We start from the raw sequence: 17,122 nt of genomic DNA on the forward strand, positions 1-17,122 counted from the left end.
ATATCTATAAATTTCATCAGAAGACCTATAAATTGCCTAAAGAGGTGTAAAAGTGCATTCCACGTTTATTTATAATTTAAGTTTTAATTATTTGTTTAATTAAGGGATATAATGTTTGAAAATGCAAAATTCTGGTAGCATGCAACATACAGTGCAAAAATATATGAGTGAAATAGGCATTGTCTTGGATGGAGAAATTGGTTTGAAAAATACAGCAGTCTGCAAGTTTCTACCAGTGTGTGAGAGACATTGTATAGAACAAAGATGTGCCAGGTGAGAGAACACCAAAGAGAATATTCATGGATACAGAGACTGGAAAGAGGCCTAGGCGAGTTGTCCTTGCGGTTAGGGTCGTGCAGCTGTGAGCTTGCATCCAGGAGATAGTGGGTTTGAATTCCACTGTCAGCGGCCCTGAAGATGGTTTTCCGTTGTTTCCCATTTTCACACCAGGTAAATAGTGCTGGGGCTGTATCTTAATTAAGGCCACAACCGCTTCCTTTCCACTCCTAAGCCTATCCCATTGTAACTGTTCCCTCCTCTACACAAAACACTTGGGGAGATGAAAGTTATTATCTTGGGACACATGAATATTAAATAAACTGTTTGTGGCTTGCCCGCAAATTGCCACGCAAATAGACACAATTAACATTCCATGGTTCCCCATTTCTTTATGTAATGTTTGTGTGCCATGGTTACAGTTTTAAATAAAACTGTAAACCAAAATTTATATTTACTAGCATAGAGACTTAGACTTAAATCACAGGGGTAGGATTTTAAATAATTAACCATTAAGTATCGTTTAAGAAAGAAAATTAACGCAATATAAAATACAAATGAATTTATTATACAAAAAAAATGAGATGAATCGGAAAAGTTTCCTTAAAGCGTGGAGGGATTTAGAATTTACTGAATTTACTATTGCTTGCTTTATCTAATTAAAGCTCACCAATTGCAGCTTCCGTTGAAGTCATCTGGTTTCCGTGGTTACTCGTTCTCTCCTTCTCGATGTAGACTTTGCTCCATGGACATCCTTCCTTCCTTCTCTGATATGGTACGGGCTATCTGGACTAGCACTCCCTACTTGCCTAGTCTTTAAATTAGACATTGGCCCTATACTTGTAAAAACTTATCAGCGTTGATCATAAGAGGAGAAAATTCAGAGATATGAATTTTTCCATATTAGTAGAAATCTCAATCCAATTGAGCTATACTATTTACAATTAAAAATAGGAAAGAATTTCCACCAATCAATACTTGTTTTTTTATTGCTTATATTAAGCTACAGGACAGGTTTCGACCCCATATACAAGGTCATCTTCAGCTGAACCATGAATACATATTTATATGATGAAGCTTTGATTAAATTGCATTGTCAAAGGAATGTTATATGATGTGCATTTAGTCACATACAAATGGGGCATGTCTTATCGTGAATTGGCATATATGTTAGTATGTACAATGTTGCAACTGTATGTCTAAAATATTATGTTGAGGTCTTAAAATTAGTGTATAAAACATATCTTCACTTAAACTAACTTATATATATATATGTACAGGATAAAATACAATATATAAAAAACATTTCGTGCACATGAACATTCGTATCTTGCTTGTTGGTCAATTCATCAACTCTCGTATTTAAGTCCCATTTACATTTATACACTCAGCTGCTGTTCTTGGAGTTTAAAAGATATGGTTGTAAAATTGCATGAGTAAAAGATTAGTCTTCATGTGGGATGAAACACTTTCCAATTTTAAAAAAAGGGTGCCAGATGTATGGATAAAATTCGGCTAAAATATGTTCAGCTCTGCTATGTATGTATCCTTATGTTAGAATCAAATCTTGTTGTCCTGTGGCGTCCGTAAAATTGGGTTCAAAGTAATGGCTCCTTTCCCATTTGTAGCTGTGCAATGGTGTTATGTTTATTATTGTTGGTGTAGCTGAGTTGCGTTTGACGTGCGAGCTTGTAGTGTAGATTATAGATTACTATACTATTTATACGGTACCGACTTGTACCACGTTCCATAGACTTGAACTAAACATAGTTCTTCGTCCACAATATTTACTGAATATCACACAAGCCATAAGCTTGTTTCGTTTCTCGTAGATCCGATAACATAACCGAAGCGACAACACATTGTACAAAAATAACTATGTCGCGGAGCGACCACACACTGTTTCAAATATCAAATCACGTCGTTCAAAGTAGATGTTCACAGTAGAAGTACTAGTGATGGAGTTCTCGTTCTAAGTATCTCGCTGTAAGGTCGTAACGTCCTAAGGCTGTTAGGTCTTAAGGCTGTTAGCTCCCGTTCTCGTGTTGAGAATCAGTATATATCCTGGCTCACCCCCACTCTTGGTAACAGTTCAATCTCAAAACTCATATACAACGAAGTATCTGATTCGATAGCTCGAAGCATCAACTCCCTTTCTCTTCTTCCTCGACAAGTCCAGAAGGCGTGGCGATGATATACCTGACCAGCTTGCAAGCCTCGCGCACGGGTCGCTGTTTACTAGCCTTGGTCATAAAATAACCCATGACGCACACAAAATCCCAAGCTTCAAGAATAACCCTCCGTATACACAAACATGAGATGAAATGAAAACAACTATGTCTCAACATATTGCCCGTATTTACAACATAATGAATTCTTATCCTACATAATATAATAATTATATGTTATCATATATACAATATGATTCCAAAAAGCCTTGATTACAAATGATTGACGTTGAATAAATATGTTATTACAAATAATTGCCGATGGCGGATAAACTTGATATCAAATGATATCGCGTAAAATGATATATTAAATTAGTAGGGCTGGAGAAGCCTGGACGGTTACACCATCATCGCGTTAAGACCTATCTGTGTGTTGGTGTGACGTAAAGCAAAACAGAAAACCTTCATGGGTGGTTTGTGACGTTGCTAATCTCAGCAACAACCAATAAGGCCATCACTAAATTGACATGAAAGAATATCACATGTTGTGAATGACAACGTAGCCTCTCTCAGGGCCTTTTCTTGTATGCTTTATACCTTAATTTTATAATAAATATTTTTAAAATTGAAAGACTATCAAACTACTTTCAATTTAGAAAATAGAGTTAACAGTTCATCAGCTGGTCAGTACTATTTATTACATAACTAGCATGTCAGCCTATGTTCATCAGTCAAAACTACTATGTGAAAATTAATTGTAGATTTGAAATGGTGATACAAAGATGGAACAGGTAGATCATTTCAAGTATTTATGATGTGTGTTCCCCCAGGATGGTAATATAGTAAGTGTGGTTATATAAAGGTCAGCTCCAGGACGAAACTATCTTTACATCGGGCTGTTTTCAGACCAACTTTGCTTTGTGGGAGCGAAAGCTGGGTGAATTTAGGATATCCTATTCATAAGTTAGAGGTAACAGACATGAAAGTAGCGAGAATGATTGCTGGTACAAACAGGTGGGAACAATGGCAGGAGGGTAGTTGGAATGGGGAGATAAAGGCTAAGTTAGGAATGAACTCGATGGATGAAACTGTACACAGAAACCAGCTTCAGTGGTGGGGTCATGTGAGGTGAATGGAGGAGGATAGCTTACCTAGGAGTTAATGGACTCTGTTATGGAGGGTAAGGGAAGTAGAGGGTGACAAAGATGATGATGGTTAGGCTCAGTTTCTAACGATGTAAAGATAAGAGGTATAGAACTAAATATGGCCACATCACTAGTTGCAAGTAGAGGATTGTGGCAACATTTAGTAAATTAACAGAGGCTTGCAGACTGAATACTGAAAGGCATAACGGTCTATAATTAAGATGTATGTATGTTGAAATGAACATATTAATGTATCTTCTTGAGTTTCATGCATGTCATTACAACGTCATTGCACTCTTCTGAGTCACTGCTGATATACTGTACATTAGTTTGTTACCTTTTTGAATGTTCAGAACCTGTTGGTTAATGACATTGGGCATTAAATTGCTGCTTTAGAAAATTCTGAATTCTCAGTTTATGCAATACTTTTTTACATCCAGTTTTGTGTAATCTTGATAATGTCATTTTGGCCTAGTTGACCATTGCCAAGTTTAAGAAGATATTCAGTAGGATCACAATTCTTTCTTTCTTTTTTTTATTTTTATTTTTTTTGTTTGAAATTTTAATTTTCGGCCATTGAGTAGAATGTTTAAACCTGACTGCTCTGGAGGCACTGCGTGCCATGGTATGCACTAGCCATGCGTCTTGGTGGGTGTGCTATTTACCAACTGATGAGCCCAACTTAGCACATTAGGGCAAAACGCTGGCAACCAGGAATGAGTTAGCTGGAAAATTTATAATGTCCAATAACGGACAATTTATATTGGTATTATAAATTTACTCATTCGGTACAAATATTTCAGGTTCCCTATGGGAATCATTATCTATATCATCTGATGACCAGGCAGGCATCAATTTTTGGTAATGAGACAAAGTCTCTCATAGTGCATGGCACTGCCGGTGGCTCCAAGTAGCCTTCCCCGTGGCCTCCACGGTATGCACTTGCCATGCGTCTTGGTGGGTGTGCTATTTACAAACTGATGAGCCCAACTTAGCACACTGGGACAAAACGCTGGCAACCAGGAATGAGTTAGCTGGAAGATTTATAATGTCCAATAACGGACCATTTATGTTGGTATTAAGTGGTATGTTCCGAGCTGTTAGTGGAGAGATGGTGTGGAATGACATTAGTAGACAAATAAGTTTGAGTGGTGTCTTTAAAAGTAGTGATGGGTTAGCGACGAAATCAAGTAGAATCGAGTAATGTGCTCTTAGAATAGGTATACTCGACTCCAGACTCAAGTCCAAGCATACTAGTGTCGCATACATATCTTAGAACTATAATCAACTGTACTGGAGCGCACGGCATTCAGGGTCACCCGCAGAATACTTTTTGGTGTGGATTGCAGTATGTTTGCTGCTGATGATTGGTTTTTGTTGAGTCATCTGCCGTCAATGACGTGATTGTTACGATCATTATTATCATCATAGGCACTGAAATTTATGACTTACTAACAAACTCTCAACTTGAAAAATAGACAAGTATGACTGAAGTATGTCCCCCACCTTTTCTAATGCTGATAACGGCAGCGTTCTATTATTTATATTTCTTTTATTATTGTGCAGCCTGGAAGTAGCCATCAGGGACTCGTTGATAGCTATGAAATATTATTCCCGTGACGTCCTTGTAGGAAAACGTGTAATAATATTGTGCGAAATAATGACAATATTAGTACCAGAGAAATTTATGGCAAAGATACACGTGTAGGGCATTCAGAAACATAATTATGTGCTGTAGTATCACTTAATCAACCAACCAATCAATACTGATCTGTATTTAGGGCAGTCATCCAGGTGGCAGATTCCCTATCTGTTGTTGTTTTCCTAGCCTTTTCTTAAATGATTTCAAAGAAATTGGAAATTTATTGAACATCTCCCTTGGTAAGTTATTCCAATCCCTAACTCCCCTACCTATAAATGAATATTTGCCCCAATTTGTCCTCATGAATTCCAACTTTATCTTCATATTGTGATCTTTCCTACTTTTAAAGACGCCACTCAAACTTATTCGTCTTGTATTGTATTCACGCAGTCTACATAAATAACATGCACATCTCATCTGATTCCTATTTGATTAAATCACATTGACATTCACTGGCCAGTGGCTAAGTGGGGTGCTGCCTTTAATACCTGTAATTGTATATTTCATCAGCCAGTTAACACACAAAGTATTGGGTTCATTTCAATCTTTAAATGACAACATTAGGGTTGTAGGTGTCGAACATTGTTGCTGTACATCATGTTTCCTGTGTGAGAGAGAATTGCTGTATTTACAGAACCCTGGTACAACTGTGAGTGCTTCGATCACCCTTGACCAGCAATGGAGTTACAGTATATACTTTTGTTGCTGTAGGACAAAAAATATTAGTATTCATCGACCTAGAGAAAAGCAGAGCACAAAATATTTATTTTAAGTAGGCTAATAGATTGTTTTATGTAAGTAATATATTACAAAATTGATTCCTCTCTTCGTTTACATTGTTTACATAACTATGTTACAGTATTTGCCTGGGTATGTACTATGATCCTTGTCAATCCCACGATGGTAACGTAATTGCCATTCTCATACTGATTTCTTGTACTGCATTCAGGTGTTTTAGCGTTGTTGAGTTGTAACGTGCAAATGTTAACTATGTCTTTCCTCCAACACTTTATTACTACAACATAAAAAACAAAAGGGGAATCTACAAGCGTAAAAGGATGGTGGGAGAGAATGATTGGCTCCACTAAGCGCTGCTTAGAAAGGTTCTAGGTCGCTCACAGGTCAATGAAGAGGGTCTCTGCATAGTTGTAATCAGCACTGAAGCCACCCTGAATTCATGTCCCATTGTTCAAGACGAAAGTAACTCTGAAGTGTTAACACCCTCACATTTCCTCAACGGCGAGAAACTCATGACCATTCCAGTTGGACCTGAGCCAGTAAATAAGAAAGACCTTACGAGGGAATTTTGCACGAAGATGAAAATGGTTGAAGACTTTTGGCGAAGGTGGAAAAAGGAATACCTCCTTCAGCTGCGGAACTACCATGAGGTCAAGTCTCCAACCGGTAAACGTCCGAGAATTCGAGTAGGAGATGTTGCCCTCTTACAAGAAGACGTCCTGCCTAGCCAAAGAGCCCGAGTCGACGAAGTCCTTTCAGGTGAGAGACGGCCAAGTGAGGACAGCCATCCTGCGTCTGCCAGATGGTTCAAGAGTCAGCCTATCGGTGCAACTGGTGATTCCTTTCGAAATCGACCAGGGTGAGGAGGATGTTGAGGTTTGAATGTACAAGCAAACGACACCTACCGGACAGACTAGTAACTAAGTGGAGTTTTACGCTTGTAGATCCCCTTTTGTTTTGTATGTTGTAGTAATAAAGTGTTGTAAGAAAGACGTTGTTATCATTTGCACGTTACAACTCAACAAGCGTGGTGTTTGTACTTCTGTTTGTAACTTAAAGTATTATTACATATGTTGCATACAGCTTTATTGGGAACAATTGTTGATGTTTACAGTACTGCTTAAATCCCGCAACTGTTCTTCGACCTTCGCTCAACTTCTAAAGACCGCAATACATTCGGTTTTGTTCCTTTGCACAGTCAGGTATTGTAATGATAAACGTCAAAACAGAGGGCATATTTTGTTCATTGCGTTCCATCAGCTGTTTGCTAGAACAGAATGACATTCTGTCTGATGATTTGCTGCATGTACATACATCACATTCTGGATGCCTAATCTTAATACCCTACATTATATCTGCCAAAAGTATGATGTAGATGTTAACTATTCACCTGTTCCCCTGGACTATTGTAGGCTTTGGCGCGGTTAGCAATAGGCTAAGGTTACAATAAGTCTGTCATACTACCGATCATATTAGCGCATCTATGGCATAATGGCTACCTGAGGTCTAACTTTCCAGTAGCGAAGCAATACAATGTGTGCAGAAAGACCGTGTATAAAAATAACACATGTTTAAAATACAGTAAATACAGCATACATACTGTGATAGTGATTTTAAACAGTAATAATAATAATAATAATGTTATAAGTTTTATGTCCAACTATGTACATTTTTATGGTTTTCGGAGATGCCGAGGTGCCGGGATTTACCATAGTCCCCCAAGTTCTTTTACATGCCAGTAATTCTACTGACACGAGGCTGACGTATCTGAGCACCTTCAGATACCACCGGACTAAACCAATATCGAACCTGCCAAGTTGGGCTCAGAAGGCCAGATAAGCTATGTTATCAGTATTAGAATAGAGGGCATATTCAGTGGAGTGGGTGAGAGACGCTGTGAACTGATATTTTCATATTTTATTATGCGTATATAGTTGTAGTATTATCGTTCTCAAGTCATCATCAAAGTGAGGTTATTCCTTTTGCTCATTCATTATGATTTTTTATATCGTACCGCATTATCGCAATCCATAAAACCTCAGGGACCACTTGTATGCATGCTTTCATCCATCCAAGTGTGGGCGAGAGAGTGAACGTGTGACGTCATGCTGTCATCGAGCCTTCGCAAGCGAAACGAGTCTGAGCCTGGACTCGAAAGTGTCGAGTACCACAATTCCAGGCATCACTCGCACACATCCCTATTTAAAAGTAAGAAAGATCACAATATGAAGATAAAGTTGGAATTCAAGAGGACAAATTGGAGCAAATATTCGTTAATAGGAAGGGGAGTTAGAAATTGGTATAACTTACCAAGAGAGATGTTCACATTTTCTTTGCAGTCATTTAAGAAAAGACTAGGAAAATAACAGATAGAGAATCTGCCACCTGGGTAACTGCCCTAAATACAGATCAGTAGTGATTGATTGAAAAAGAAAGAGCATTGCATCTGGAATAGTATGCAGTGTGTTGTAGCTGTCTTCCCTGAGGTGTGTGTTGTACAGTTCTACTCAGTGTTGTTACCATTGTTGTAAATGAACACACTCAAAGCTTTTATCTTCAGTTGGTAACCCTGCTTCATATTTTTCAGTTTTCCAGAGAGCTCGTAGTGCTTCTCCGTGCATCATTTTCTTTGACGAGCTGGATTCTTTAGCACCTAATCGGGGGCGTAGTGGTGATTCTGGTGGGGTTATGGACAGGTATGGTATCCATTGAACTAACCAATTTTCTCGTAAATTACTTGTGTTTCATATTTATCTCTCAAACAATGCTTATAGCTGTTTGAGATTCTGAATAGAATCATGTGTAAAATACCTGTTATCCAATCAGACCTGTTCCTCTCTGTGTAACAAAACATTCAGTGATGTTTCTCAGGGCAGATTTTGTTATCTTTATATCACTGTGTTTGCTATACTGAAACACAACCTGGGTCAGTGTGGTTATCTTATTTGTAAGCAGGAGCAAAAAACATGGCATTAGTGAGAATGATTGCTGGTACAAACTTAGGGGAACAATGATAGAAGGGTAGAGAGATAAATACAAATTTAGTAATGTTCGCTTTGGATGATTACTGTCATCGTCATCATCATCTTATAGCTTCGACCACGGCATTTACACTGTCAGCCTTTCTGGATTTCCAGTTCTCCTTCATTTTATAGGAATAAGAACATTAAGGCACTGGAGGTAATCCGAATAATATCAAGAATTGTCTGGTGTTGCCACTCACTTCTCCTGAGGCTCTCAAAGTACAACATTGTTAAAATAATATGGGTACCAGGGCATGCAGGTATAGAAGGAAATGAAAAGGCAGATAAACTGGCCAGGAAAGGGGCAGAAACACATTTTATAGGCCCAGAACCTGTATGCGGGATATCCTATGGACAAGCCCAACACTACATAGGAAAATGGGTACAAATGAAATAAGTGGAAGACTGGAAAATTACTCCAGGATGCAGGCTTATAAAGGAACTGATAAAAGGACCAAACAAGAAGCATACTAAAGAACTGTTGAAACTCAGCAGAGCAAATATAAGATGGGTAGTAGGACTGTTGACAGGACACTGTCATCTGAAAAAACACCTACATAGAATTGGAGTAATAAGAGACAACATATGTAGGAAATGCAATGAAGCAGAGGAATCAGCTGAACACATACTTTTCGAATGTGAGGTGCTGGGTAGAATCAGACTATCCCTTCTAGGACTACCAGGTGAAGAGAGAAAAAAAACAATCCAAGAAGACTCAATAAGAACAATCTGTATCTTTGTTAAGGGAGCAGGTATATCTAGGTGGGAATGAAGTAAAAACATGGTAGCAAAAGATCTTAGAGGTCGATGCTAATTATGACCTAATATTTAGAAGCCCCATGAAGAAAAGAAGAAGAAGACTCTTTCATCTTGGTCAGAAATTGCGGTTCCTAGCTCTTCGGGCCACTTCGTGCCAGGTCATATTTTTTTTCTTTGTTTTTTTTTTTTGTTCTTCTAGCTTTTAAGAAAAAACAGTCTACCATTTGTATTCAGCCATGCAAGAGTTATTAATGCAATTTTTATGACATGTACTTTGCCCATTTGTGATTTTTGTAGCTGATGATGACGCAATGAGCGTCGAAACCGGTTCTAACTATTTAATATATGTGAACATCTAATGCAACACGTTTTGTATTGAAAAGGTTGAACCTTCCTTGATATTTTAATTGTGCCAGGTCATATTCTCACTCTTTCCGAAAGATCCTCTATCCTGTGTTCTTATATCCTGATTTACTTCATTCTTGAACCAGTGTCTCAGAGACAAAAATACATTTGATTTTTGACACTTCCAACACTATGCCCATTCAGGATACGGGCGGACTGCTTTCCTGGCTGTGGACGCGTGTTTGTATGCAGCTGCACGGATCCTGTACAGTTTTCGTCTCTTTCTTGGAGGTAGTAGTTTATCTAACGTCCACGAGAATGCAGTAGTTTGAAATAATAACATTAAGTTATTTATTAGACCACCTAATCAATACAAAATCGTCTTGGATGATTTACATAAATTTGTTAGCTAATAGTGGGACATGTTTCGCCTTCTCTGAAGGCATCATCAGCCATAGTCTTAACCTTAAATTAAAAATAAGCGTCTAAATAACATGTAGTGATGAATGAATTTTAAAATCTTGAAGAGATTTGAAGTAAAATAACATTAAAAATAACAATGATGGTTTGAAAATACAATGTGATGAGATACAATAGTGGAAGTATTAACAAAATTAACCTTAGAAGGCTGCTAAAATAAGTACAATGGAATAAAACAACAGATTGTTATACAACAAGTAGTAAGATTGCATAAAAGTAAAGTTGATAGTAATGGCGGTTATAATTAGACGATGGCGAAAAATCTTATGTAATCAAAGTAAAGAGAATCAACTTCCCTCACCAACAAATTCTTAAAAATCTTCAACCTCACATCAATTAGAGTTCCCACCTCCCCTACAGCTAATATACCCCCCTCCCTTCCCCCCACCGCTAGTACCTCTAATTCAAATACAACCAATAAACCCATAGCCACACCCACCGGAACATCGCTCCCTCCAATAGCCTTACACCGTTACAACACGCGCAGTAATACACTCTCTTCCTTCCCTCCCACCAATAGCAGCCCCCCTCTAATAGTTACGTCAACGCAAACAGATCCCCCTCCAACACAAAACTTCAGTTATAACACACGTAGCAAGAAGTCTACTGTTGCAAATACTTCTTACTCATAATATTACAAGCTATCTTTGTCACCGTCAAGTGGTAAGTGCATACGATTCTACTTCAAGATTTTTCAAATATCTTTTCACACAATTAACTCTACGTTTCTTGCTTCCATTTACAGATTCCACTTGTATATGCTTTTTCAACTAGAATATCTACAAACTCACAATTTACAACATTTGAACATCACTTCAAATTTTGAGATGGTCCATAGTGATCCTATTTGAAACTGTTCTTCAACTTCTATTCACCAACTTCATATCCTCAACGTGTTCTACAACTTCACCATATGCATCTGACTTTCATCCTTTATCTTCAAGATCATAATGAACTTCGGATCTCTCGACTAACTTTGACTTTTACTCTCTCCTCTTTACTTTGATTACATAAGATTTTTCGCCATCGTCTAATTATAACCGCCATTACTATCAACTTTACTTTTATGCAATCTTACTACTTGTTGTATAACAATCTGTTGTTTTATTCCATTGTACTTATTTTAGCAGCCTTCTAAGGTTAATTTTGTTAATACTTCCACTATTGTATCTCATCACATTGTATTTTCAAACCATCATTGTTATTTTTAATGTTATTTTACTTCAAATCTCTTCAAGATTTTAAAATTCATTCATCACTACATGTTATTTAGACGCTTATTTTTAATTTAAGGTTAAGACTATGGCTGATGATGCCTTCAGAGAAGGCGAAACATGTCCCACTATTAGCTAACAAATTTATGTAAATCATCCAAGACGATTTTGTATTGATTAGGTGGTCTAATAAATAACTTAATGTTATTATTTCAATCTACATCATCAATACGGACCAAAAATGATATTTATTACATGTAATGTCAATGCCAACCAGGCAATAATAAAACCTAACAAGTACTTAAACCTAAAAATTAAAATAGGCAAGATTTCTAGAGATATCAAGTTTCTTAAAGATTGCTTGAAATTAGAGTTGGTACCTAAATTTCTCAAATCTTTACAAAGAAAAAGTCACCCCTATTCAAAATCTAATGCCACTCAAAAGAAAGTAAACAACATATGGTTGAAAAATGAAATTAAACTATTATACAAGAAGAAATCTTTACTAAATATACAATTATATAGGACTCATTTGACCATCTCTCAGAAATTACCCCCACTTGAATGGAGCTCATTTTTAAGGTACACTGACCTCAAACTATCTTACGTATTAGACAAGAAACAGAAAACCCTAAACCATAAATTACTTAGTCTTCAAGAAAACAAATGTAAAACTCCTGACCAAAATACAAACAACAAAATGTCCCCTTCCCATTTGACTAACATTCCCACTACAATCAACCTATCTAATGCAACTTTCTCTAACCAAGAATTAAATCTATTAGATAAAGGCATCAAACATAATTGGCCTAATCACAAAAAGGCAGAAGACATCATCACTACCATCGCTGAAACCGAAACTAATATCGATAAACAAATCCCAATTGATAAACAGAATGACGTACGATATGAAGTAAAAAAGAAACTCCCAACTTTGATTAATGAGATAACATCTAATAATAACCACAATGTCTCGAAACAAATTCTAAACCTGAAATCCAAAATCCATAGCAACAACGTAGTAATTACAAAAGCAGATAAGGGCAACACCATAGTAATAATGAACAAACAAGATTACATCAATAAAACTGAAACCTTTTTTTCAGACAATACCTATACCTTAATTAACAAAGATCCTACAAACAAAATACAGCGTAACTTAAAGAACCTTCTGAAAAATTCTAACTTCATTTTAAATGATCAAGATTATCAGAAATTAACTGTAATGAACCCAAAATTACCTACAGTCAGATCACTGCCCAAAATTCATAAAAAAGATGTCCCCATTCGACCTATAATTAATAGTATCAATAGTCCTACCTATAAAACCTCTCAATTCCTACACAAATTCCTAAAAAAACACTTCAAATTTCACAACTCCAACCCCATAAAGAACTCGATCGAACTCTGTAATTCCCTAAATAAGTTCAGTCTACAACCAAACCACGTTTTATGTTCTTTTGACATCACCAACATGTATACTAATATCCCTATCAACAATACTATTAACATCATAAAAAACAATCTGTTGAAACATAGCACATTGAGTAAAATCGAAATTGATGAATGGTTAAAATTACTTAATTTCGTTTTAGACAACAACTATTTTACCTTCAATAAGAAAATTTACAAACAAGAAGGTCTAGCGATGGGAGACCCGTTATCTGGAATACTAGCCGACATATACTTAGATAATCTCGAACATAGTAAGATTATTAATAACATCAACGGACTCTGTCTTTGGCATCGCTATGTTGATGATACCATAGCTATCATTGATAAACAAATCAACAACAGCAATAACATACTATCATTCCTCAACAACTTAGATAATAATATTAAATTCACTAAAGAAGATGAGTTCAATAACTCTCTGAACTTCTTAGATATCAAAATCACACGAGCATTGAACAAATTCGACTTCCAAATATACAGAAAACCCACCTTTTCTCCAACAACCATAAAAAATGATTCTTTACATCCCAACTCACATAAAAAAGCCACTTATCACAGTTTAATATATAGAGCATTAAAGATCCCTATGTCCTCTACTAATTTAAAGAAAGAATTACTATTCATCAAGGAAATAGCTAAATTCAATGGATTTAACACGAATATGATTGATAAAATCATCAATAAAACCAAACTAAAACTAGCTACCAATTTAACTCCATTAAAACCCGTCAAACCAAAATACGCTAAATTCACGTTCACTAACCATAGCATTTACCCGATAACCAATTCATTAATGAAGCACGAAATAAAAATAGCCTACACAACAAAAAACACTAATCGCAATTTATTCTTCAATCACAACTCTATCAACATCACAGACAATAGTTACTCTGGATCAGGAATATACAGATTGAAATGCTCTACATGTAATTTTTCTTATGTTGGCCAAACTGGCCGCAGCTTCTCTACCAGATACGCCGAGCATTACAATGCCCAAAAACACAACAAATTCTCCGCAATGGCCAACCATATGAGGGACACCGGGCATAAATTCACCACAATAGAACAAGACCTCCATATCCTAAAAAGAGTTGATAAAAGCAAACTCATGACAGAATATGAAAACTTATTTATTTTCCTCGACCAACATTTTAATAAAGATAAAAATCTAAATGACACTATTGATAAAAAAAGCCCCTTGTATGAACAGATTCTTATTTTATTACGAGAATCAACTTCCCTCACCAACAAATTCTTAAAAATCTTCAACCTCACATCAATTAGAGTTCCCACCTCCCCTACAGCTAATATACCCCCCTCCCTTCCCCCCACCGCTAGTACCTCTAATTCAAATACAACCAATAAACCCATAGCCACACCCACCGGAACATCGCTCCCTCCAATAGCCTTACACCGTTACAACACGCGCAGTAATACACTCTCTTCCTTCCCTCCCACCAATAGCAGCCCCCCTCTAATAGTTACGTCAACGCAAACAGATCCCCCTCCAACACAAAACTTCAGTTATAACACACGTAGCAAGAAGTCTACTGTTGCAAATACTTCTTACTCATAATATTACAAGCTATCTTTGTCACCGTCAAGTGGTAAGTGCATACGATTCTACTTCAAGATTTTTCAAATATCTTTTCACACAATTAACTCTACGTTTCTTGCTTCCATTTACAGATTCCACTTGTATATGCTTTTTCAACTAGAATATCTACAAACTCACAATTTACAACATTTGAACATCACTTCAAATTTTGAGATGGTCCATAGTGATCCTATTTGAAACTGTTCTTCAACTTCTATTCACCAACTTCATATCCTCAACGTGTTCTACAACTTCACCATATGCATCTGACTTTCATCCTTTATCTTCAAGATCATAATGAACTTCGGATCTCTCGACTAACTTTGACTTTTACTCTCTCCTCTTTACTTTGATTACATAAGATTTTTCGCCATCGTCTAATTATAACCGCCATTACTATCAACTTTACTTTTATGCAATCTTACTACTTGTTGTATAACAATCTGTTGTTTTATTCCATTGTACTTATTTTAGCAGCCTTCTAAGGTTAATTTTGTTAATACTTCCACTATTGTATCTCATCACATTGTATTTTCAAACCATCATTGTTATTTTTAATGTTATTTTACTTCAAATCTCTTCAAGATTTTAAAATTCATTCATCACTACATGTTATTTAGACGCTTATTTTTAATTTAAGGTTAAGACTATGGCTGATGATGCCTTCAGAGAAGGCGAAACATGTCCCACTATTAGCTAACAAATTTATGTAAATCATCCAAGACGATTTTGTATTGATTAGGTGGTCTAATAAATAACTTAATGTTATTATTTCAATCTACATCATCAATACGGACCAAAAATGATATTTATTACATGTAATGCAGTAGTTATCGGGAAGTTCAAAGTGAAACAATAAAAAGGGTAGTTTCTCCTTGCCATGATCTACCGAAGCACTCGATGGGCTAGTTGCTGAGCGTGCCGAATCAGTTGCGCTGTCAGCTGTGTTACTGTACACACATGTCCTCACACCGACTCAATGATAGTGATATCTTGGATATTTTGTCAGGAGTAGTGGGTTCAGAAACAGATGACAGTGATGAATACTCTGCCGATGAACCACATTACATATCAGTTGATAGTTCGGGCACGATATTTATTTGGTAAGTCACTTTCGAATGCAAGATTTTAGCTGCTTTATTTTACTCCGAATACAAATTATTTTTCGTTTAGATAAAGAGACGCAGGCTGATGATTCACCTGTACTGCGAAAAGAAAGTAGATGATGATGGAAGGTTGGACTGTGTATAGCCCAATGTTTTCATGGGTACTATACCAAAACAAACTAAATAGGAACATTTTGTATTTCAAATGGAATTGAGTTTATTCATGGCTTAAGCAGCTACATTAAATGATTCATTTTTTATTATTTGAGCAGGCTTATTGGTATAACTTGAAGGTAAAAGTTTTTTTCCCCAAACATTTTTTAATGCTTTTCATAAGATTAGTATACTGCAATTAAAATCCTTTAGATATGTACTTCCTGATTAACATCTTCATTTTTGATGGCTGACACCTCCATATGATACAAAAATCAGGGATGTATTATGTATCACTGTTATGAGATAATATATTAAAATTCAGGAAAAAGATCCAGTTCACTGCCAGTGTTCAAGTGAAAATATGGTAGTGTTGAATGTGTTAAATGTTTGGTACCAAGAACAAGACGCTCAGATAACTTGACCTTTTTTCTTTTTCTTTTTTTTCTCTTTCTTCCTCCCCTCCCGAAGGAAGTCTGGAGACTTACAGCTTCTTGTAATATTTCAACCTGAAGGCACGCAGGGCTGAAGTCATCTGCTATTAGGACTACTTGCTGGCAAGACCTGGTGTTTACAGTGCACTTTGTCTTCTGGTATGGCTAGAGCAATTCTGTTACTTTCATTGATCTGTCTCAGTCGTATCTTTGCCTTTGACAATATGAAAGTGACTGAGGTATGAGCGATGTTTGTAATGCCATTCCTTATTCAGCCAGTCCCTGCTGTGAAGGGTGTGAAAATATTGCTCATAGGGTCGGTTGATGCATGCATTTCAGTGGGCTTGACAGACTGATATGTAATAGCAACTTCTGGCTCAGTGAGGAAAGCAACGGGAAACTACCTCACTCCTCATTTCCCTAGTATGCCTCTTCAGTCATGCCTAGGCTATCTGTGACAGCTAATGGTGGAGCTGATGAGGATCCAACCAGCCTTCGGGCTGAGGACTGAACATAGATATATCTGAAAGAGCAAGGCAATCGATGTTCACTGCTTTGGGTCCAGGACCCAGCCTGATATCATTATC

At 36.7% G+C, this 17,122-nt stretch overlaps 1 protein-coding gene across 5 annotated transcripts in view; it reads left to right on the forward strand.

Moving 5' to 3' along the window:
- Positions 1-17,122, forward strand: part of Pex6 (peroxin 6) — a 47,143-nt gene that overhangs the window by 16,284 nt on the left and 13,737 nt on the right. For all 5 annotated transcript variants that reach the window (XM_068228477.1, XM_067150638.2, XM_067150635.2 and 2 more), the window contains exon 7: positions 8,557-8,665. In XM_068228477.1, the coding sequence (XP_068084578.1) occupies positions 8,557-8,665 (109 nt within the window). The remainder of the gene's footprint in view (positions 1-8,556; positions 8,666-17,122) is intronic.

Source organism: Anabrus simplex, chromosome 7, assembly GCF_040414725.1.
Source record: "Anabrus simplex isolate iqAnaSimp1 chromosome 7, ASM4041472v1, whole genome shotgun sequence".
Lineage (NCBI taxonomy): Eukaryota > Metazoa > Arthropoda > Insecta > Orthoptera > Tettigoniidae > Anabrus > Anabrus simplex.